We start from the raw sequence: 23,558 nt of genomic DNA on the forward strand, positions 1-23,558 counted from the left end.
TTAAGTTTCTTTTGGCTATGTCTTCCCAATGAGTGACATAGCTTTTTATCTGTACCTTTATGTATTTTAAAAAGTGATTAACGGATCATTCTCCGATCGAGTAAAATGCAGGTTGTTCCATAAACATCACGTGAATCATGGGGGTTCGTCAGTCTAAGGTGCTTTATTTTTACATAGCATACTCGATTTTCTAAAACAAGTTAGACGGTGAAAAGGGATATGGATATATACATATTCCCTAATACAGGAAATGGCTATAACTGTGTAATATTTTTGTTATCTGAGCTTTATAGTTGGTGTCGTAACGTGCGGCGCCGTGGCTTAGTTGGTTAAAGCGCCTGTCTAGTAAACAGGAGATCCTGGGTTCGAATCCCAGCGGTGCCTTTTTTTCCCCTGTCGCTTTTTTACTTTATTTGTATTTTTAAAAATCTGTTGATAACAATTATGAAAAGCAATGAATACAAAACTTATAATTAATGTATGTAATACAGTTACACTAATCATTGAATTCTGATATTTCATTGAGACCCATTGCCACAGGTCTGAATGAATTTTTTATTTTTTATTTTAAAACAGGTGTATAAAATCAACCAGTTGTGCAGTCAGGTGTACAAACATTTGTTCTGAAGAACTCACTGAATTCACGCATGGTACTGTCATAGGATGCAACCTTTGTAATTAGTGAAACTTCTTCGCCTCTAGACATTCCATGTTTAACTGTAAGTGGGATTATTGCAAAGTCAAAGCATTTAAGAGCAACAGAAACTCAGTCACGAAACGGCAGCCAGAGCAGAGTCGCCTAGTGCTTAAGACTCATATTACATTAAAGTAGCCAAGACTGTTGACTCAATAACTGCGGAGTTCCAAACTTCCTCTGGCATTAACCTCAGCACAAAAACCGTGCGCCGGGAGCTTCACGGAACGGGCTTCCATGGCCGAGCAGCTGCATCGAAGCCTTACATCACAAAGTGCAATGCAAAGTGTCAGATGCAGTGGTGTAAAGCCTGCTGCCATTGGACTCGTGTAGATGTGTTCTCTGGAGTGATGAATCACACTTCTCTACCTGGCAATCCAATGGATGAGTCTGGGTTTGGCAGTTGCCAGGAGAACGTTACCTGCCTGACTGCACTGTACCAACTGTAAAGTTTGGTGGAGGAGGGATAATGGTATGTGGTTGTGTTTCAGGGGTGGGGCTTGGCCCCTAAGTCCAGTGAAGGGAACTCAATTCTTCAGCATACCATGTTATTTAGGACAATTCTACGCTTCCAACTTTATGGGAACAGTTTGGGGAAGGAAGGCCCTTTTCTGTTCAAGCATGACTGTGCCCCAGTGCACAAAGCAAGGTCCATAAAGACATGGTTGGGTGGGTTTGGTGTGGAAGATCTTGACTGGTCCACACAGAGCCCTGACCTTAACCCCATGAAACACCTTTGGGATGAACAGATTACAAGCCAAGCCTTCACATCCAACATCACTGCCTGACCTCACAAGTGCTCTTCTAGGTGAATGGGCAAAAATTTCCACAGACACGTTCCAAAATCTTGTGGAAAGTCTTCCCAGTTGAGTGGCAGCTGTTATAGCTGCAAAGGGGGACTAACTCCATACTGATACCTATGGATTTAGAGTGGAATGTCATAAAAGTTCCTGTGGGTGTAAGTGCCTCAATAATTCTGTGCATAGTGTAGGTCTAATGATGGAAAATAAAATATATAACAATGCATCATTACAAGCCAAACATTTTTTTGATTTGCACTGTGTTGCGAATTTTCAATTATACTTGCACTTTGTTGTAAATCTATATATTGTGTTGCCCAAAGTTTCAATGTCGATGATTTCCCATGTTCTACATACTGGCAATAAAACAGACTTTGAGTTAGGCATGAAAAAATGGGGAAGAAAATGTAAACGTTCATATTAATGCATCCAGTATAAACGCCTGTTTAGCAAATTTAAAAATAGAAAACCTCTAAATAAAAGTCTGGTTTCATTCTTTCCAGATTTTGCTGTGTATTAAATGTAACCTTTTCAGATTTGAATTATGGCCCCAGTTGCCGACTGCAGTGTCAGAATGTTTGTTGTAAATGCTGAGTCTCTCGCAACTTGGACGGCAGTCATTTTCAGACGCAGACTCTCACATTAAGGCTCTGATATGTAAATATACAGAGCTTTTAAGCCAAATACACAAAGTTGTTCTACGATACTGATTTTTATTAATTCATAAGATTGGTGCCCCAGCTCTTCACAATGAATACAGCCTAGTATAGTTCGATTGAAAAATAGAAAAACTTTCCAATAACCTATGTAGATGTAATTCAGAAATAAAAGAATGCAAAATACTGTAGAGTAGTGCAATACAACGCCAACTGAAGCAAATCATTTATAAAAAAAAAAAAAAAAAAAAAAAAAAAAAACCCAAAGCCAATATGTCAGAAGTAATTTATGACATCAGTTTATTTGTGAACTGCGTACAATGACAGCCTGGAAGGTTAGCATGGTTTGGAATAAATAACTGTCCTCCTAACTGGACATGCTCAAGCCCAGTGAAGGGCAGACATGGCAGAGGGAGACCCAGCATTAATCTTCCGACTCGCCCGGGTTCCTGACGTCGTCGATCTTCAGGATCATCTTCACCACTTGTGTGGCCAGAGAAATCTGCTGTTTCTTGCCAATCAGCGTCTCGATCACGTGCTGCTGCTTCATGTCTGGGGGAACGTGCCAGGAGGATTAGTGGCCGAATACAGGCCGCATGTACTTTAGCTGGGAGCTGCAGGACACTGCTTCACTCTGCTTCAGCTCATTCTATGGTAGCAGTAACACAATCACCACAGAATCCAACTACAGTTTCAAAAGAACTGACTGTCTTTGCTTGATTTCAGTTCTCTCTCACTATCCTATTACTCTGCACAGTGGGTTGCACCCCTTCGCTAAATGCATGATATCTGGGTAACTGAATTACCTCTGCTGTAGACTTGCCTGTTATTTTCACAGAGCGGCAAAAATGCAGGACCATTCTGTCGAAGACTAAACCTGAGCCTCATTAGCAGATAAAAGATCCACCTGGGAGGATCATTGCATTAGTGTGTTGCATCACCCTCATCCCCGAGCTGACGAGCTCACGTACCATTCGTGCCCTGATGCAGGCAGTCGATTCCCAAAGCTGGGTTGTTCTCCTTCACTTGTCTGGCACGGACCTCGGTCATGGTCTGAATGGGGCTCATCCCGCTATTCTCCGCTAGGGCCATGGGGATGATCTCCAGTGCGTCGGCAAACGCTCTCATAGCGTACTGCTCTAATGAGGGACACTGCAGAGGGAGACACCGCGGTACGCCCTTTAATGGGTCTCTGAAATCATCTGGGAAGAGCAACGAGGGAGCTTCCCTGAAAGACCGTGACTCGACGACCTCCTGCGGCCGAACACAGATTAACGTGCAGAGCCAGATGTGCGAGACGACTCGCCGTGTGCCTGCCGCGTCATACCTTGTCGGCAGCTTGGTTGACGGCGAGGGCGCAGGCGATCTCAGAAGCTCCGCCTCCGTACACGACACGGTTGTCGCGTACCAGGTTACGGATGACACACAGGGCGTCGTGGAGGGCACGCTTGGCTTCCTCGATGATCTGCCCCGAAGAGACACACATTCAGCATCAGATAACGGCTATCATACACAAGGTATTCGCAAGTCAAAGCCGGCGAATTTATTAGGAAGGAATTTTAAGGAGTATCTGACTGAACGGAATGACGCAGGAAGCTTTACCATCTTGTTGCCGCCCCTGATGAAGATGGTGACGGCCCTGGAGTTCTTGCATTCCTCTATCACCAGCATGCGGTCCTTGGTCGTGCCGAAGCAGATCTCCTTCACCAGCCCCGCGGTGCCCAGCTTCTCCGGGGTCAGCTCGCAGAAGCGGGGCACGATGCGGCCGCCCGTGGCGATGGCAATCAGCTGTGGACCGGCGGCAGCTTCCATTGGTCAAGCAGCTTAAGATAAAACTACCCGTCTGCCCACTGTGCCTAAGAGAGAACCCCCCCGTGTGGTCTGCACTCACCTCGATCTCGGGCCCCCCCACCCAGCGCACGGCAGGAAGCTCGCTCTGCAGCAGCAGGTGATTGGCCTCGTCGTCGAAGCCCCACTGACAGATGGCCAGGTTTGCGCCGTTCTCCTTCACCTGAGTGACGCATCGAGACACTGACGTCAGCTCCGGGAAGACCCCCCCCCCCACTTCTTACCCCAGACCACGGGTTAAACCACGACTATGGGGGCCGTGCTTCCAAAAGGACACCACGCAAACGCAAATCCGTACCAACCTGCCGGATCATTTCTTCGAATTTCTCCTTCTCGTATTTCTGCAGGGCTCTGTAGTCCTCCACGGACGTCACGTCCAGCTTGTGCTTGGTCTTGGGTTTGGGCGGCTCGAACGGGCAGGTGAGGATGGCGATTTTCACATCCTTCAAAACCTAAAATAAACGGTACAAAGCATACAACAACAAAATTACACCAGCGATGCAAGACGTTGGATTTTTTTTGTGTGCCAGATATACACACACTTGGCCAATACATTTCCTAGCTTTGTCAGATATGACTGACGGGCTGCTGACAGGTTTTGACAGGCGCTGTATTTTCACAAAGTCTTCATGCTCTTCAGGATGATGACTCTTAAGATGCGTAATTTAATCGAAAGTATTAAATGAGCGTTTTACCCCTCCTCCAATCACTGGTGCTTTATAAGCTTGGCAAATAGCAATTTTATGTTACAGACGCTCCAAAATGCATCCATACATGCCAAAGCTTGTTGCTGGCGCTCTTATATGTCCAGTGTTGTCGTGTGTCCAGTGTTGTCGTGTGTCCAGTGTTGTCGTGTGTCCAGTGTTGTCGTGTGTCCAGTGTTGTCGTGTGTCCAGTGTTGTCGTGTGTCCAGTGTTGTCGTGTGTCCGTAGTTAAGTCACTTTATCAGCCAGGCTCATCGGTAGAAATTTTAATATCACCCGACGCCGATAAATAACTTTATAAGGTTTTATTGGCCGATACCAGTGTCAGGTCAATATAATCATGCTTCCCTGAACTGCGCCTCGTCACACACCCCTCGCATTTTACGCGGCATGTAGGAACGACAGGAGCCCACCTTGGGCATCTGGGGGTGGCTGAACTCCTTGTCCACGATGACGCCTTTGATCATCTGCGTATCCTCCAGCTTCCCGCCCACTTTGCCCTCCATCTTGATGAGCTCGAAGTCGACATCCTTCCTTTCCATGTCCGCCACGGTCAGAATGGCGTTGACGGCAATTTCAGCCATCTGCCTGTGGCAGCGATTGATCCTGCGGGACAGCAGAGTGAGAAAGTTAAAAAGAGGTGGAGGCCCACAGCTACCTTCTTCCAGTAGAGGTAAAACAATCAAGCCTACACTTTGGACCCGAGGGTCGTCATGGCTGTCTGGATGAGAGGCTCTGTGTTATTGGGGTCCACCAGGAAGCTGTCGCCGATCTTATCCAGCTGCTTGATGGCGATGCGGGCTGCCTGGTCGTAACCGTCGGCGATGCGGATCGGGTGGATCCCTCGGTCTAGCAGCTGCTCAGCTTGCTCCAGAAGGGCGCCGGCAAGTACTGAGCAGAGAGAGAGAGCAGCAGCGAGTCAGAAGGCTGACTAAAGCAGACTAACATGAGGCACCGGGAGTCGGAATTTCAGTGGCGGGTGATTTCACCTCCTCTCATGCCTAAACGTTGCTTATTCCAAACATTATATACTAACAGAGATGCACCGATCGCATCTTCCTTCACCGATCACGATTATTATGAAAGCCTGCCTTGCTGATACTGATCCTCAGTGATTCCAGTTCTTAGGTTAATAACTAGCAAACTACCATTTTTCAACACGTCTTTAAATCGACTTAGCTTTCTGAAAGCAATGTATTTTTTAAAAAAAAACTTTTCAAATACAAATGGCTTCGCAAGTGTTGAATTAAATTAAATTAGTTGTTCCAAATATGTTGTGGTAGTTCCTCTATGGTTAAATTGTTGTTAATATGCCAAGATCATATTCAGACTGACCAATCGATTGCCAGCGAGTGCCGATCAGCACAAACAATTGGCCATTTCTGGTCACTAGCATCCTTAGTTGCTAAATAAGACTCATTTTATGTAGCTGATATGTAACTAAAAATACTAATGAAATAAGCGTTCTTTTACAAATTCTAGTCAGTGGATGTAACTTTAAATGGTCAGGCTGATGAAATGACTGATGGCTTGGTGCTTCCATACGAGTTTAAGTTCCCACGCCAGGTACCCCAGTCACAGTCCCTTACCCACTACACCGGTGGTTCCATCTCCAATTTCATCATCCTGTGACTTGGACAGCTCCACCATCAGCTTGGCGATCTGGTGATCCACATCCATCATGCTGAGGATGGTGGCCCCGTCATTGGTGATCGTCACCTCGCCATCCCTGTCTACCATCATCTTGTCGAGACCTTGGCAAGCACAACGTGGGGCTATCAGTCACCTGCAAAGGCCAGGAAACGGAGGGGACGGTGCAGAAGCCAGAAGACACTTACCGTTGGGACCCAAAGAAGTTTTCAGCGTATTTGCCACCGCCTTCGCCGCCATGATGTGAGACTAAAAAGTGCAAATACAGTAAAATAAGCCACAAAAAGCGGACTACTCACGGCATTTTAGATATGACAGATCGCAAACCTCGGTGGCTTCTGGGTTATCACACGCGGATTCCTTTTATTAATTTGAATAATTATCGCCATGCGCTCGTGGATGGATTGCACACCGCTAAACGGCCGCGCCCCGCTGCATTAATACATTGCTACGTGAATATATGCAGCTAAAGTACAGCGAAAACACTGTTTATGCATGACCGTTAATGTGCATCTACCCTGCAGCATGCCCGACTTTCCTTTGTGTATCTTAACAAGACCCCCTTAAACGTTTTAGCGCAAGATTGCTGACTAGCCTTCGATTATAGGAAAAACGCACAAAAAGGATTAACGGGCCCATTTTAATAGATTACTATGCACTATAGTCAGCTGAAATATCTTCAGCAAATATTGCTAAAGAGAAGTAAGCAAGCATTGCTAAGCGAGCCGGCTAACCGGCGAGATACCTTGAGAGCGTCCAGGCCCGTCAGGCGGGATTTTTTATCCTGGTCCTTGATAATGATGAATGGGCGCCCATATTCATCGAAAGCGAGGGTTCCCAAAGTAGACATTTCAGACGTCAGATACTGGTGTCCGTGACACTGCTAAGGTATTAAGATACAGATGCCTCACAAAGACACGGCACCATGTAACGTGGGGCCACGCGCTGTGACTTCTGGAACAGTCTTAGGGAGGGCAGACGAGACCACATACGCAACTCATAAATACAAAATACACCAGAAGCTGCTTTTCCTCTGTATTTCTTTAAATATCAAAGCAAAATTTTTAGCAAGCAGTAGATAACAATTAATACGCTGCGTAAGACTAAGCTATATAAACCCAATGTGTCTTTTAGCTATCGGATATATCTGATAATGGTCTCTTCCATTCTCGCGATGGTAGCGTTGACAGGCGAGATCTTCTTCTTCTTCTGCCATTGACAGTGTGGCTCAGTAGTAAAACGAGCGTAATATCGCCATCTGGCTGGGGGGGGCTGGAATAGAGAGTTTACTAAAAAGTATACTTTAAATAAGCAGCACTGGAAAGCACTCAGAACGAAATATGCTAATCTCACCTCCCTGTGTAAAGTCTGGGTGCTACGGCTTTTTTCAGTCATTTTTTATTTTTTATTCTTTTTAATTTGTATTATGTCTACGTTAGTTTTTAAGATATCACTGCATTAATGATAACAATCTTTGAGACGAAATATGTTTATTGGTGGGCATGTTGGGATACCACCTTAAAGCAAAACGAAATAAACTAAAAATGTATTTTAAAAGGTAGGCTTAGGGGCAGCATGGTGGTGGAGTGGTTGGTACCTCTGGGACCAGGGTTCGAGTCTCCGCCGGGGTCCTTGTATGTGTAGTTTTCACATGTTCTGCCCGGGTCGTCGTGAGGTTTCCTGCGGGTCCCAGCCCCCTCGTCCAAAAAACATGCTGAGGTTAATTGGAGTTACCAAATTGCCCAAAGGTGTGAGTTAATGGTGTGTGTGACTGTGCCCTGCAATGGTAGCCTTCAGACTACCATGTAGGGATGTCTTATCAAAGTCGAGAAATGAATTCCTGGTCAGAGCTAATAATGAATATTAACAGAAAGCCTGGTGGAAAAAAAAATGTGATTTTTAGTGAAAAACTCGGCGTTTATTAAATCGTTCACTTTAAATCTTTTACATTTTTTTCAGACATTATCATTAGTGTTTAGCAGTCTTGTATTTTGCCTGTTTCGTTTACAATTCGATATTAAACTACTTTTAAAAGCAACAGAGGATTAATTAATTTGTTCAAATTATTTACTTTTACAATCTGTACAATATTTTCGTAAGCCTATTTATTGTTGAATACTTCTCATCTCAATATCATATGATCAGTCTTTTTTATTTTGTAAATGGACTTTGTATATCGACTGAAGTGGCAAAAAGCTTCGTTTTTCCTTCCTTTAACCCTCACTTTGGTTTTGCCACCTGGGGAATTCGGGTGCATTTGTCTAACTCGCAGCTTTTAGCCCATTAGAAAAGGATCCACAAGTTGCTGTTCACTGCTTAATTTATTGCAAAAAAACATATTACAAAACGGAACTGCAAATCTTCCAAACGTCCTTAATCTAACAGAAGCGTCGCTGGTGAATTTAATGTCAGACGCTTTCCTGGGACAGCGAACAGACCGGGCCTAAGGCTGAGACCGAAGGCTGAGGTCAATGACCGTATCATGTCGGCCCGCTTCCTCCCCGCCATGTGTGACGTCATCTACATTTCAGGGCAGCACCCTCACCACCTGTAGAGGGCGCACTCGTACAAAATACAAAAGGATTACCTATCATAAGGCTACAAATATAAACTTGCATATGGCTCCTACATCGACTAACTATTAAACATAATGAGATATAGGCATGTTCAGTGAAGTCTGGTTTAAGCAATGATCTATGGGGCACAATGCACACCACTTGAATTTCATGTCATGAAATTCAAGTCAAGTCAAATCAAGTCAAGTAGGTCGTATTGTCATTTCAACCATACACACAGTATATACAGAAATGAGATAATGTTCCTCCAGGACCATGGTGCAACACAGAGCAGGACAAAGACAGAGCAACATCACAAGTGCACACAGGACACAAGCACAACAGTACAAATTGATAAGACAAGACAACATACAGTGCAAATTAACAGTGGTAACAGTCTGGATACAGTATCTGAGTTACTGTATGGTAGCAGTGAAGGTTATTTGTGCAAAAATGCTGTGAAATCTGATGATTTCAGATTTCTAGACATCATTAATAACTGCACTGTGTCCAATCACCACCAGCTATTGACGTGACATTTATTTTTGTCAAACATACATTTTAGAGTAAAAAGGATTATAAAGGTTAAAAAGCAGACATTTGACCTTTTTGCCAGGAGAACCAGCAACACGTCACAGTGACACTGAGGAGTTTTTATAAACCACAAACTCTGGATAGAGGGGCTCAGTGAATGAGGAGGTGAATCTGTACAGGGGGGTCAGTCCATCAGAGACTCTGTAGAAGGACAGAGCACCAGCCCCCCAGTCCAGATACACTCCTACTCTGCGGGAGCCTGAGGGCCGTATAGGGATGAGAATCTGTTTATTATTGTGCCGGACAGAGTAAATGACAGGACCACACCACAGACTCCATGACTTATTGTCTCCAAACTCACAGTCACCCCATCCTTTCCTCTCGATCCCTTTATAAGTCACTCCTATCCGGGCTGCATCTCCATCCCACTCAGCCTCCCAGTAACAGCGGCCAGTCAGACTCTCTCTGCACAGAACTTGGGGGAGGCAGTCAAATCTCTCTGGATGATCAGGATATAGCTGCTCTGCCCCCCACACATGTGTCACCTTCGTGTTCCCCCCTGACAGAGACAGGCGTCTGTACGCTGTGTTGGGGTCCAGCGTCAGCTGGCAGGAGTCTGTAGGCAGGAGGAAGAATTATTAATACCGTCAGGCAGCCTGTACTTTATGTTTCTGTACAATATAAAAACAGTGCAGCTTCCCCGAACGAAGCGGGAACTGAAGTTTATGAAATAGATCAGGAAATAAGCCTTCTGTATCAATGAACGGGTCTAGATTCCTGAGAGGACCACTATTGGGAAACCTTTCTTTCCTTTGGATGCATTTAATGTTTTGGTCATAGGCTTTCTCTTGTACTGTTCGGATGAAAATATTCAAAGCTTCTTCTGGTTCCTCTGTATCAAACTCTGATTTGCAATAATACCAGCCCTTACAAACACTGTTCTGATTATGATTTATTTTAAAATGACGGGCTATGTGAATAAGGCTAGTGACTGCATGAGTGAGTGATGTCCATGAAGAGAATTTTGCAAATCGTTGAGAACCTAGCTGCACTGACAATGTTGCAGTACTTACAGCGGACACTAATGGTCTGATTTCTGGGTCTGAGTTTGGATTGACAAGGTTGTGAGTGCTCTCTGAGGAACTTTCTCCTGAAGTGGATAGGAATTTGGGGCCACTCAACCAGTTGGTGTGTTTTAAGTGCTCTGTGGTAACGGAACGTGTTGCATGATCTGCAGGGTTTAGGTCTGATGGCACTTTTCGCCACTGGTCTGGACGGGAGGACCTGCGGATGTGTAGTACCCGGTTATAGACATAAACATAAACACGTCTGGGTTTATGTGTGGGGGGCACTACCCCAGGACCACCTTGCTGTCTGTGTAGTAGGTCACTGCATGAAGCTGAAGGTCCAGTCCCGATCTTATTAAGTATAAGCGCATAATTCTTTCCTTGCACCTGCTGATGGAGAAGTTTCGGTATAGGGTCTGGAGATTGAAAGATTAAACAGTGCTGACAGCGAAGCTCTCCACGACATCTATTGTCCAAACCCGAGTGGATCATAAAGGCTATTAATCATTGATAAGACACCATACCGAGTATAGGGTTTTGTTTCTTCTGAGACACTGAAAAGGAAACAATCTGTTTGGATATTCCAATTAAGTCCAAGGCTGCTGTCATGCCCGGCTCATCCGATCCTCGTGTGTGCCACGCCCCCTGATTATCCACGTGTGCGTCCCCAATCTTGCCCAGCTGTGTCTGATTATTTTCGCCCAGTCTTGTCTATTTCAGTCCACGTTTTGCCCTGGTTGTTTGTCCGTCATTGATGTTAGTTAGTCTTAGTGCTGCTCTTCTGTCCTGCCCTGCCCGTACCGCTAATAAATCCCCGTTTTCCCCGTCCTTCGCCTCCTTGCCTGCTTCCTGCCCGCTTGCCTGCCCGTGCGCTTACCCGATCACCCAGCGACCCTGACAGCTGCATTGTGTTGGCAGTGAGTCTTAATCAAGGTCCAGGTCTTTAAGGTCACTTGCATGGTCTGGGGATGAAAAGGCTTTCATAATCTCTTTACTGTTTACATAGAAGTCACGCGTTACAAACCGCTATACATCAGAATCGGCTTGAATTTCACTTCTCTGAACAGACTGGTGAAGGCCATGAATTGCCATCGCAGGTGAGGGACTGTTACCAAAGACATGGACTCTAATGCGATAATCCACAATATCTTTGGAGGAGTCATTGTCTTGAAACCAGAGAAACCATAGGAAGTTCCTGTCTTCTTCCCGTACTAAAAAACAATAGAACATTTGTTCTATATCTGCTGTGTAGGCAATAGCTTCTTTCCTGAACCGGATCAGTACTTCAAGCAGCTTGTTGTTCAAGTTGGGTCCAGTTAACAGCGCATCGTTAAGTGAAAGACCATTGAATCGTGCACTAGAATCGAACACTGCTCTAATCTGTTTAGGTTTTTTTTGATGAAACACTCCAAATGTTGGCAAATGCCATCGTTCTTCTCCCTCTTTCAGTGGAGGGGCTAACTCAGCATGGCCATTTTTGAACATTTTGTTCATGAAGCTGAAAAAGTGGTCTTTCATTTCAGGTCTCTTCTCAAGGATATGTCTGAGAGACATAAAACACTTCTGTGCTTGTGGCCGGTTGTTGGGAATACGCGGAAGTGGAGTTTTAAAGGGTAATGGTGCAATCCAGCTGTTGTTTGAATCTTTTTTAAGTCCTTCATCCATTATTTTCATGAATGCGGCATTTTGGATTGAAGGAGCCACCTTGGTTATCATCTTTGGCTCGTTTGAACACTGTGCACCCTAAGTGGTCAGCATCACAGGCATTTTCAAGGACCAAATATGGTGAAAGGTAATCAGCAGTTTGGATGTCACTGTATTTTTCTTTGATACAGAACGCATTAGGACAAGGTTTAATTAGAGTGGGATGCGTCACTTCTGTCAGATTTGTGTGGAATGTTCTAATATTTAGAGGTTTATGGATGTTGCCAAGATACACGTTGCCTACAATGACCCATCCCAGATCCAACTTCTAGGCATAGGGCAGGTTGTGTGCACCGTTGATCAGTTTACGGACCTTATGAGCTTGAATAATGTCCCGACCAAGAAGAAGCAAAATGGGTGCTTGTGGATCAATGTCTGGGATGAGACGTGCTAGTGACTTTAAGTGTGCATGAGGAAGAGCTACCTTGAGAGTTGGAATCTTGTCTCTGTTAGGAATATCATTATATTCTATGAGAGTTGGTAAGGGAATGCAGACATTTCCATCCAGGGATTCTACTTCATAGCCGTTTGCTCTTCTCCCTGCTACTTCCATTACTCCAGCACAAGTTCTCAATGTGTAAGGACTTTGGCCATGAAATACTTCAAAAAACTGCAAGTGAACCAGGGACCTGTTGCTCTGATTATCCAAGATCGCATAGAACTTTACTGCCTTGTCTCTGTGGCCCACTGGACATACTTTCACAAGGCATATTTTAGAGCAGGATCTGTGGTCAGGTCTCCACCACAGATTTGTTTTCAATTTGCTTTCATTGGTGACATGAACTTGAGGGGAAGCATTCTCCTCCCCGCCATGCTCAGGAGCAGGGTTTGCAACTTCTGTCCAAGGTGCTCGTCCAGGGTGAAGCGCAATTTGGTGTCTGTCACTTTTTGCATTCGACACATTGGACTTTGACTTTGCAGTTCTTTGCAACATCTGACTATGATGAACAACATTTAAAGCACACATTATTCTCCTTTAGGAATGCCTTACGAGCTTCAATTGACTTTTCCCTAAATGCTCGACATTTACGTAGAGGGTGTGGCTTTCTATGAATGAGACACAACCTATCACAGTCATCCAGTTTTGTTGAAGGCTTCCCACTGTCAGAAATGGATTTTGGGAATATCTCCGTTTTGTTGACAAAGATTTTTTTTCTGCAAGCGGATCTCTCAGCCTTAAATGACATATCTGCATGAGAGATGAAGTTGAAGCTTGGGTCATTCTTAATCCCCTTCTGAGCTTCAAAATATGCACAGGGAGGGTAATGAACACCATGTCTATGCTTGTACTGTATAAAGCGCCACCTGAAGCCCACTTCTCTTGCAGTGAAAAAGGGAGTTTTTGCACTATAGGATTAACTCCTCTCGCTGTGTTGAGGAAAGAAATACCAGGCAAGTCGCCTTCAGCCTTAGCTAACAAAAGTTCCATCAGTGGATCACTCAATTGTCACAATCTCTATTAGTTATTATTCGTCTGAACAGAGCATCTTCTATCACTTCTGCGGGGCCATATGTCTGATCTAGTCTGTCCCATGACACTGCAAGTCCTGCTTCTGCGTTATTGATATGTATAAACCACAAATTACAGTCTGAAAGGAACGTTTTCAGGCTCAGTAGTTCTGTGGTCTGTCATTAAACTGAGGTAAGAATGTAGTCACAAGCTCACAATGAGCGAGGTACCTCACAAAATCAATTGTGTGCATATCACCATACTTCGGAGATGTGGGGCAGGTAAGAGTGAATGACAATTATCATGAGGTTGGCAATGGCCAGCAGAAGTAGCATGGTCTTCAGACTTGACAGTAGGCTTACAAACATCTCCATAGAGGTATGGTTGCTGCGGGGTGAGGTGAGGTGAAACATTGTTTGTTTGGCCTGGGAAAAAAAGTTTTACCTTCAGGTTGGAGACGTGGATGTGAGCAGGGCTTGGTTCTGATTTTGCCGGGATACCATCACCACATAGCTGGGTCTCTTCCTCTTGTGCTTTAGCTTGGTCAACAACATATTGTTCAATGTATTGTGGGTTTTCTATAGGGCTAGAGTCTAAATCGAAGTTGCAACTATTTTTCTCTGTATTAAACTCCACTGCAGCTTTGAATACTTCTGCTTCGGAGATGGCTGCCGCAGCTTCTTTCTTATGTTTAAGCATTTCGATGGACGTTTCTAACCGAGTCCTCTGTAACGAACCCATTACGAAGTAGGACCCTCTGGACTGTGAACAGTGAGACATTGATTCCTGAGGCCGTCAGTTCTTGGCATACTTCTATCTTTGTCATTTTGGGATTGAAGCGGACCGTTCGAACCAATGCCCTCTCATCGGTTGGTGTCAATTTCGACTTTCGGCCTGATCTTTTAAGGGTCTTAATAACTGTCCCAAACTTTTGTCTGGCTATGGCACCTAGAGAGTTTCCTGACTTCTGTAATTGTATTATTGTTGCTCTTAAGTCTTCAGAGAGTTCTTTTCCTTTTCAATGTTGGATCGAGTAGAAATGAGGCATTAGCAGGTAACTCTGGCCCTTTATACAGCCCTGTGTGCTCCACCTGAACTATTACAAGTTAATTGCAGTCAAGAATCAATAGGACACACATGAAAATCATTTGGGGATAATCCACGCTGTTGCTAACACAAAAAAGCACCGGATCACCCTGGTGTATGTAAACTTTTGGCCTACTAATTTTGTAGCATCATTAACTGAACTATGAATAAAACCATTGAAAACGAAAGAGCTGTTGAAATAAGTCATGGAAATAAAAGAGATTGGTTGACATTATTACTGGAATGCACTGAATGTTAGATATTAAACAGTAAATAATATATAAATGGAAGTTGAATGTATTTCACTCAGGTGTATGTAAACTTTTGGGCACGACTGTATATACATGTAAATATAATATTATACGAATCATATAATTATTAACAATAATAATTATATTTCTATCCTACACTTTGCTTCTGTTTCTGAAGTCTGCATAACGTCATGTCCGGCCCAGGAATGGAGATCATGTGATTTCCGGCCCCTCAGTGGAGATCCTCCTAACTGAGACGTCCAGTGTTCTGCAGCCAGACCCATCTCCTGGTTTGGGGAAGACTATGGGTGCCATCTTAGGACAATACTAACGAATCTCAAAAAGATAAAAGTAAACTCACTGCATGTGCATGAAGAACAAATGCTAAAGGATTCCTTTGTGAAATTAAAGACGCAGGGGTATACCAGAATATGGTTTAATCCTGTTATAAGCGCGTATAAAGTATTTCTTTGGAAAAAAAAAGATGAATACATTAATAGTCTTTTTGGTGATGTTTGTTTTGTCTTTTCCCTTTGGATTCTGTCTAAACTGTCACACAAAGAGAAACTCACCTAAACACAAATATGGAATTCCATCTACATACAGTGCAAAAAGCCACACTCATAATACAATCATAAAATGGTATTTATGGTATTATTAATAAAACATGCAAACACACTTACATTTCTGTAAGCCTGGTCTGATCCTGCACTCTCCACCGTGATCCACACTATAGGAGAAGCAGAATGACATAGTACTGCTGCATCCATTTATTTATTGGTGCCTCTTCTTCACATACATGCATAAGTGTAGCGTGTCAGACACACAATCTGTACTCACTTCAGCTTCTCCAGTTTACAGCTGGGATCCTCCAGTACAGCAGAGAGCAGCTTCACTCCTGAGTCTCCTGGGTGATTGTAGCTCAGGTCCAGCTCTCTCAGATGTGAGGGGTTTGACCTCAGAGCTGAAGCCAGGGAAGAACAGCCTTCTTCTGTGACTCTACAGCCTGACAGCCTGCAAAGAGAAACAAAACTCTCCAATAAATAATATCATCTCACCATTAAAAGTATTACTTTTAAGCAAATGTGTCTGGTTTGATAAATATTTAGATAATTGCAGATTACAGCATGGAATACTGAGTAATACTCACCTCAGTATCCCCAGTTTACAGTGTGAATCCCCCAGTCCAGCAGAGAGCAGCTTCACTCCTGAATCCTGCAGGTCATTGTCACTCAGGTCCAGCTCTCTCAGGGGTGAGGAGTTTGATCTGAAAGCTGGAGCCAGCGTCTCACAGCATTTGTCTGTGAGTTCACACCGGTCCACCCTTAGGAAAATGAAACACTTATAAAACCACTTTTTGCATCGCTGTACCGTATATTACAGTAATGTGAGCCATCACTGCATCACAGAAGAGATTTTTTTTAAAACAATGACTTTATTGTACAGTATATAACTGTCACTTTTCTTCATCTATTAGCTCTGCTAACCAACACAAATCGTCTGCTAAGAATTATTGGTTTCCAGTTGATACTGCTTGAATATTTCTTCTTTTTTAAAACATTTATTTATAATTTTCAGAAAAATGACAGAAAAAAACAGACAACCAACACATACCATACACCCCCCCACAACAAATTCCCATTGACAAGTAAAGCACTAAAAAAAAGGGAGGGGGCAACAGGCACTATGTTCTACACAGCAGAATCTGAAAGAGTACAAAGGGGTAATAATTAGCATAAATAAATGTGGGGTTTCATTTTTCATTCATAAATTGTAGCATTGGATTCCAGATTGGCGGCATGGTGGCGCAGTGGTTAGCACTGTCGCCTCGCACCTCTGGGACCCGGGTTCGAGTCTCCGCCTGGGTCACATGTGTGCGGAGTTTGCATGTTCTCCCCGTGTCGTCGTGGGGTTTCCTCCGGGTACTCCGGTTTCCCCCCACAGTCCAAAAACATGCTGAGGCTGATTGGAGTTGCTGAATTGCCCGTAGGTGTGCATGTGTGAGTGAATGGTGTGTGAGTGTGCCCTGCGATGGGCTGGCCCCCCATCCTGGGTTGTTCCCTGCCTCGTGCCCATTGATTCCGGGATAGGCTCCGGACCCCCCGCGACCCAATAGGATAAGCGGTTTGGAAAATGGATGGATGGATGGATTCCACATTCTGATAAACCTTTTAGTGCTGCCTGATAGATCATATCTTAACCTCTCACCATGGAGAACTCCCAAGAGTTCCCTTAACCACATTTTAAAACAGGGGCCACAATCTGCTTTCTGCAGTTTCAGAAGACACCTCTTGACAATCACCATACCATATACCAAGACTGGACGAATGTTATGATCAATGCAGTGCAGTTGAATTCCAAAATAACGCTATTTCAGGGTCCGGCGACAAATTGATGTTAAATGCATCAGAGTACCATTTAAATATGGAGCACCAAAAATCCCTAAGTTTAGGGCATAACCAGGAGTGGTGTGCTAGAGTGGCTTCTGCCTCCATACATTGATCGCACATGGGTGACAGATCTGGACAAAATCTATGCAATCTATCTTTGGCATAGTGCAGTCTGTACACAACCTTAAATTGAATAAGCTTTAATCTGGAATTAGTAGAACAGGTTTTAATCCCACCGAGAGTATTAGTCCAAATGTCACTATCAATCTTAATATCCAGCTCTGTTTCCCACGCACCTCTAATTTTGTCTGTAGACGTATTCAGGTTAGCAGAAAATATTCTAACAAGATCCGAAATTAAATATCTCGCATCTGGAGGGCCCAACGACAACTTATACAATGAGATATCTTTTGGAATGGAGCCAAATGCCGGTATGTTCTGTCTTACATAATTCCTCAGTTGTAAGTACCTAAAGAACTGAGCATGGGAGAGAGAAAACTTTGATTGAAGCTGTTCGAATGACGCGAAGCGTCTGCCAACATAAAGATCTTTCATTTTACCCTTTCTGCTCCAGTCCTTAAAGTTCATGTCTGTTAAGGATGGCGAGAAGCAATGATTATGCCAGATTGGGGCATGAACTGATGTGTCAGGTAGTTTACAAGATTTCCGAATTTGATTCCAAATTATCTGAGCGTTGACCACTATAAAATGATAATCTTCCAAAGTCGCAGGAGGTTTAGGTGATGTGAAAAGGAGAGCCGGGAGAGAGGTTCCCGAGGTTAGGCCAATTTCAATAGCAAGCCATGGAGGCAGGCATGAGACGTCCTCCACTTGATATCCATACTGCCAGTATACCATAGCTGTCACATTGGCAGCCCAATAATAATATAAGAAACATAGTAACCCCAACCCCCATGCTCCCTTGGTTTCTGAAGGTGAATCTTTGACATCCCCAGATAAAAGGCATAATTATAGTGTCAATGGGTTTAAAAAATGATTTGGGGATAAACTGTGGAATATTTTGAAATAAATATAAAAATCTTGGTAAGGACACCATTTTCACAACATTTACTCGCCCAACCTGCGAAAGAGGTAGGGTTCTCCATCTTTCAGTATCTTCCTTCAACTTACTCAACTTCTCAGTGAAGTTAGCTTTAAATAGGTTCTTAGGGTTTTTGGAGATTTCTATGCCCAGGTATTTTATATTATCTGAAACAATTTTAAACTGTACAGTGCTTGAAAAGCACTAGCTCGAGTTAAATCTGCCACCGGCCTTCCACCCAGTCTATGGGCGCGGTCAATCTGTATAGGGTTAGGGAAAAGTTCAGGGCCCAGTAAAGAAGGTATAAAACTGGCCAGAAAGTCCACAGGATTGCCACCTCCAACACCCTCCGGCAGGCCTATCAGCTTTGTGTTCTGTCGTCTGGACTTCGCCTCCGGATCAGTAAGTTTATCTCGGAGCGATCTGCTGATATACTGCAGCTTTACCATCAGCTGCTCTAACTCAGACAGACGAGCCTCATGGCTACCGCTGACCGTTTCCACACTAGAAATGCGTCCCCATGCTCAGCCATGGTGACTTGAATAGTCTGAAAAGAGACCTCTGGAGTGCTAAAGCGCTATTCCATCATTTTACTCGTATGCTTAATTGCTGAGAGAATGGCTGCAGAATCTGGATTTGCCTCTGCTGTTAGCTTGAGCTCATCCCGCAGATCCCCGTCATTAGCCTGCCCCTCGCTTAGCTGTGAGTTTGCCTCGTCTCCAGCCATTTTCTTATGCTTTCTGCTCGTCATTTTGTGAACAGACCATTAAGGTACTTCTAGTAAAGTTTTAAGCCAGGAACCGTCCCATTAAAACTTTGCAATTACTGAAAGTCGATTTTGTCAGAGGGGAGCACAGAAAAACACGTCTACTCCGCCATGCGCACTCTAGCGCCCCTTTGATTATTTCTAACATGCTTTGACTACTGACACACGACTCAGGGTCTGGAACCAAACTCCTGGGGAGGGACTGGGCTCTATTCCACTCTGGAGCTGCCCATGGTGAGAGGCAGAGGTCAGGGGTGGGTCTACTTATAGCCCCCCGGTTCGGTGTCAGTATGTTTGAGTTCACCCCAATGAATGAGAAGGTCGCCTCCCTTCGACTTCGAGTCGGGGGACGGGCTCTGACTATTGTCTGTGTTTATGCACCGAACACCAGCTCAGAGTGTGCGGCGTTCTTGGAGACCTTGGGTGGGACGTTGGAAGGTGCCCCCCCCCATGAGGACTCCATTGTTCTGCTGGCGGACTTTAACGCTCACGTGGGTAACGACAGTGATGCCTGGAGGGCTGTGATTGGGAGGAACGGCCTGGCCGATCTGAACCCGAGCTGCTCTCTTATTGGTCTCCTGTGCCAACCACAGTCTGTCCATAACGAACACCGTGTTCCAGCATAAGGGTGTTTATAAGGACACCTGGCACCAGAGCACCCAGGCCGCAGCTCCATGGGCGACTGTGTAACCGTGACTGATGCCAATGGCACTTTGTCACTTAATATCTGTTCTTTAATGTTTCATGTTCTTTTCTTTTTATTTTCATATATATTCCCACACTTTTACTTTGTCTGCTTTTACTTTATGCATTTTATTTTGTACCTTTTCTGTAAAGCACTTTGAATGACCTTGGTGCATGAACATGTGCTACATAAACAAACTTGACTGGAACTGACATAAAATGTTCATTCTGTACTCACTTCAGCTTCTCCAGTTTACAGCTGGGATCCTCCAGTACAGCAGAGAGCAGCTTCACTCCTGAGTCTCCTGGACGATTGTAGCTCAGATCCAGCTCTCTCAGGTGTGAGGGGTTTGACCTCAGAGCTGAAGCCAGGGAAGAACAGCCTTCTTCTGTGACTCTACAGCATGTCAGTCTGCAGAAAGGAAATCACAAAATTTCAGACAAAATACAGGTGGCAGCCACCCCGTAATATACCAGGGCTGACATGCCCAAAGCCACAGCCTGACTGGGACCAGTGACTGACCTGGACCCCCCCAGACCAAACAGCCATTCAGCACCTCACCCTTTTCCTCCATCCCTGTTCTCCCTGTTCCTGATATGAAGCTGCCATTTGGGGGCATTATTCTGCACCCCGGTTTGCCTGTGTACCTCTGTTCCTGTAGCCCCCACACACTGTTCACTGAAGCTCACCTTTTAGCCTCACTGACTGTGTAGAAACAGACATGAATAATCAACTCAGATCAAAAGTACACAAAAAAAACTTAGACCTGAACTCCCTCATCCACAGTCCTACCACAAGAAGTGCTCTGATGGCAGAGAGGATGAGGCCCTGGAGTGAAGCCAAGAGCAAACGGTGTGACGTCACAGGGGCAGGAAAGTCGGCTAAATCCCAAAGAGGACGATCAGCACCACAGTGCCGGACAGAAACCACAAGATCCCCACGGTCGGCTGCAGAACCACCGATGAGGAAGTGAGGAATGTCAACAGGAGGTGGCTGACAGCTGATAATAGCCCCAGAGGAGGGGGCGGGATCGCCTCCCCCAGCACGGCTCAGAGCCTGCATCGTGGGCAGGGGGGGAAACAGGGTGACTGGTGAGCAGCCTGCTTGTCGTCTCTCTCTGAACACAGACGGCCTGGAGGATGACCACCCAGAAGGGACTGCTGCCCCCACCTGCTCAGCCAGCGACCAAGGAGTCGGGCCCAGCCGTGTGAGGAAGGAGCTAAACTCCACACTCCAGCTGCCCTAAAGCTGCCCTTCCTGAATGCCCCCCCATCCCCCTAAAATAAAGACTGCCCCCTTGGGGGGTGTCCATATGGAATATTACATGGTACTGCATAACAGATAGAGAATGTAATCATTAGGACGCCATTAAGAAGATGTAACCAGAAGCTGATGTAAACCATACAGAGTGTGACCTTCAAGGAATGTGGATCAAGTACTGCTGCTGTTGCATCTGGTACACGGAGACCTTAGCACATGAACATTTTAAACACTGTGGTCCACACAGATCTGTACAGAGCAGTGAGAGCTGATTACAGGAGTGATTTCTCTCTCATAGCTGACAGGCGGCTGATGTGACACAGGAAGGGGCCCAGGCAGCAGGCACCCAAAATAAAGGAGTATTTTATTTGGTGTAATTCCACCTGAGGAAATGTGATTTAGGTTCCTCTGCTATGAAACTGTGAAAAGTCCAGTCCAGGTATTTACTCTAGTACACAGTGTAACAATATTAAGTCAGTATAACAATATTAAAACAAAACATCCGCATCACGTCCTCTTTTCTGGACTCCTAGAGATAACAACATGAAACCAACTGGGACTTTATAACTATATGAACTCTAATGAATGTCAATATAAATGCAGTTTCATGCTCCCCGGTTGCCCAGAGGAGGATGGGGTCCCCTTCCGAGTCTAGGTTCCTCTCAAGGTTTCTTCCTGCTAGAGGGAGTTTTTCCTTGCCACTGTCGCCTCAAACTTGCTTGGTGGGGTTCTGGCCGGTTAAATGTAAAGTGCTTTGTGATGATTGTTGTTAAAAGCGCTATATAAATAAAATTGAATTGAATTTTCTGAGAAATACTCCTGTACTCCATCATCTACAGTATGTCACCAGTCACATATGGAGTACCGCAGGGATGAGGTCTCGGTCCTTTATTGTTCTCTCTATATATGCTGCCTTTAGGTGACATAATGAGAAAATATAATGTTAACTATCATTCCTATGCAGATGACACACAAATATACATGTCAGTTACGCCTAATGACACTGCACCTATTGTCACTTTAGCTAATTGTTTTACTGAACTAAAGACTGGATGGACAAAAGCTTTTTATCATTAAATGCCCAGAAAACCGAGGTTCTGTTTGGAGGCAGGTCCACGGATAAGAATGCCATTATTTCCACACTCCATTCCAAGGGGCTGAACTTTTCCCTCAACAGCATAGCACGCAACCTGGGCATCATCTTAGATACAAGCCTCTCATTCAAATCTCATGTGGACTCAGTATCGAAAGTGTGCTTCCTGCAGCTGCGTAACATTGCCAAACTACGACGATTTCTCTCTACGCAAGACACTGAGAAACTGATAAATGCCTTTGTATACAGTAGGTTAGACTACTGTAATGCTCTGTTATCCGGGAGCACACACCGCACATCGCATACTTTTCAGGGGGATTCAAAATGCAGCAGCCCGAATTGTCACTACTAGGAAGAAGTTTGAACACAATGCCTGCTCTTAGCTCCCTGCACTGGCTTCCTGTGAGGTTCAGGATTGACTTCAAAGTTCTCCTACTCACATATAAAGCACTTCAAGGCCTATCACCTAGCTACCTAACAGAGTTACTCCATGTTTACAGCCCGCACCGTCCACTCAGGTCGCAGAATGCAGGTTTCCTTATAGTCCCACATACAACTAAAGCGACTGTTGGTGATAAAGCATTCTGCTACAGGGCCCCTATACTGTGGAATGGCTTACCAGCCTATGTTCGGGATGCTGAATCGGTCTTAGTCTTTAACTCTCGACTGAAGACCTATTACTTCAGTTTAGCTTACCCACAAGTTAACACTTAACACGGTAATTATGGCTGCTGATGCTGCTGTACACGCCATTTTCACCTACCGTGCCTGTCCATTAATGTATCAGTGCACTCTGACACCTGCACTCTCTGCCTTTCTTCCCACATGTCTGGAGGGTGCCCGAGGGGGCACCTTCTGAGCTGCCATCAGGGTCTACGGAAGGGTGTCATCACAGATGTGACCTGCGATCTATGACGATGTCGGTGCAACTTCCATCCTGCCACCCGACACAGGCCTATGTGGAGGACTGTCTCACCGATGGACTTTAACTAGGACCGGATCACAGTTTACACCTTGCTCTTAGCAAACAATCCGGCTACTTCTCTACCTTTGTCCAGTAATGTTAGCATGCCCAGGGGGGTTGGGCTTCCAGTTGACCTTGGACCCCCAGAGGTTTTTTTTCTCCCTACTTGGGAGTTTTTGGTTCCTCTCCTCCGCTGTCATCTGGCTTTCTCTTTCATTTTTCCATTTTCACTGTTTCTGTGTTCTGTCCTTATCTCTGTTAAGGATCTTCCACAACACACTCCTGTAAAGCGCATTGGGGCAACTTTGTTGTGAAAAGCGGTATATAAAATAAATTGAATTGAAATAAAAAGCTTAAAT

At 44.7% G+C, this 23,558-nt stretch overlaps 2 protein-coding genes and 1 non-coding gene across 4 annotated transcripts in view; 1 reads left to right on the forward strand and 2 right to left on the reverse strand.

Annotated features, from left to right (window-relative positions):
- Positions 1–310: 310 nt before the first annotated feature.
- trnat-agu (transfer RNA threonine (anticodon AGU)) lies at positions 311–384 on the forward strand. Its single transcript has one exon. It is a non-coding gene; the product is annotated as a tRNA-Thr (tRNA).
- A 2,042-nt stretch (positions 385–2,426) lies between these two features.
- cct5 (chaperonin containing TCP1, subunit 5 (epsilon)) lies at positions 2,427–7,338 on the reverse strand. The gene is made up of 11 exons (XM_049011791.1): positions 7,098–7,338; positions 6,541–6,601; positions 6,292–6,456; positions 5,395–5,593; positions 5,116–5,308; positions 4,301–4,450; positions 4,042–4,161; positions 3,753–3,938; positions 3,478–3,615; positions 3,122–3,302; positions 2,427–2,702 (listed from the first exon to the last, which is right to left on the reverse strand). The coding sequence occupies exons 1-11, from the start codon at positions 7,200–7,202 to the stop codon at positions 2,575–2,577; spliced, it is 1,626 nt and encodes a 541-aa protein (XP_048867748.1). The 5' UTR covers positions 7,203–7,338; the 3' UTR covers positions 2,427–2,574.
- A 1,316-nt stretch (positions 7,339–8,654) lies between these two features.
- The window catches only part of LOC125740684 (NACHT, LRR and PYD domains-containing protein 3-like), a 172,162-nt gene continuing 157,258 nt past the window's right edge, over positions 8,655–23,558 (reverse strand). For both annotated transcript variants that reach the window (XM_049012163.1, XM_049012164.1), the window contains 5 exons: positions 20,120–20,293; positions 16,150–16,323; positions 15,840–16,013; positions 15,683–15,729; positions 8,655–10,057 (listed from right to left, as the gene is read on the reverse strand). In XM_049012163.1, the coding sequence (XP_048868120.1) occupies positions 9,540–10,057; positions 15,683–15,729; positions 15,840–16,013; positions 16,150–16,323; positions 20,120–20,293 (1,087 nt within the window). In that variant the 3' untranslated portion in view covers positions 8,655–9,539. The remainder of the gene's footprint in view (positions 10,058–15,682; positions 15,730–15,839; positions 16,014–16,149; positions 16,324–20,119; positions 20,294–23,558) is intronic.

The sequence above is a fragment of the Brienomyrus brachyistius genome, chromosome 4 (genome assembly GCF_023856365.1).
Source record: "Brienomyrus brachyistius isolate T26 chromosome 4, BBRACH_0.4, whole genome shotgun sequence".
In the NCBI taxonomy this organism is placed as follows: Eukaryota; Metazoa; Chordata; class Actinopteri; order Osteoglossiformes; family Mormyridae; genus Brienomyrus; species Brienomyrus brachyistius.

Bases quoted from the DNA above. Each gene is read 5' to 3' on its own strand.
- cct5 (XM_049011791.1), bottom strand. From the start codon at position 7,202: ATGTCTACTTTGGGAACCCTCGCTTTCGATGAATATGGGCGCCCATTC. The intron at 5,309-5,394 runs GTAGGCTTGATT...GCTGTCCCGCAG, and splicing joins ACGACCCTCGGGTCCAAAGT to GATCAATCGCTGCCACAGGC. The intron at 4,162-4,300 runs GTTGGTACGGAT...TGCGTCACTCAG, and splicing joins TCGAAGAAATGATCCGGCAG to GTGAAGGAGAACGGCGCAAA.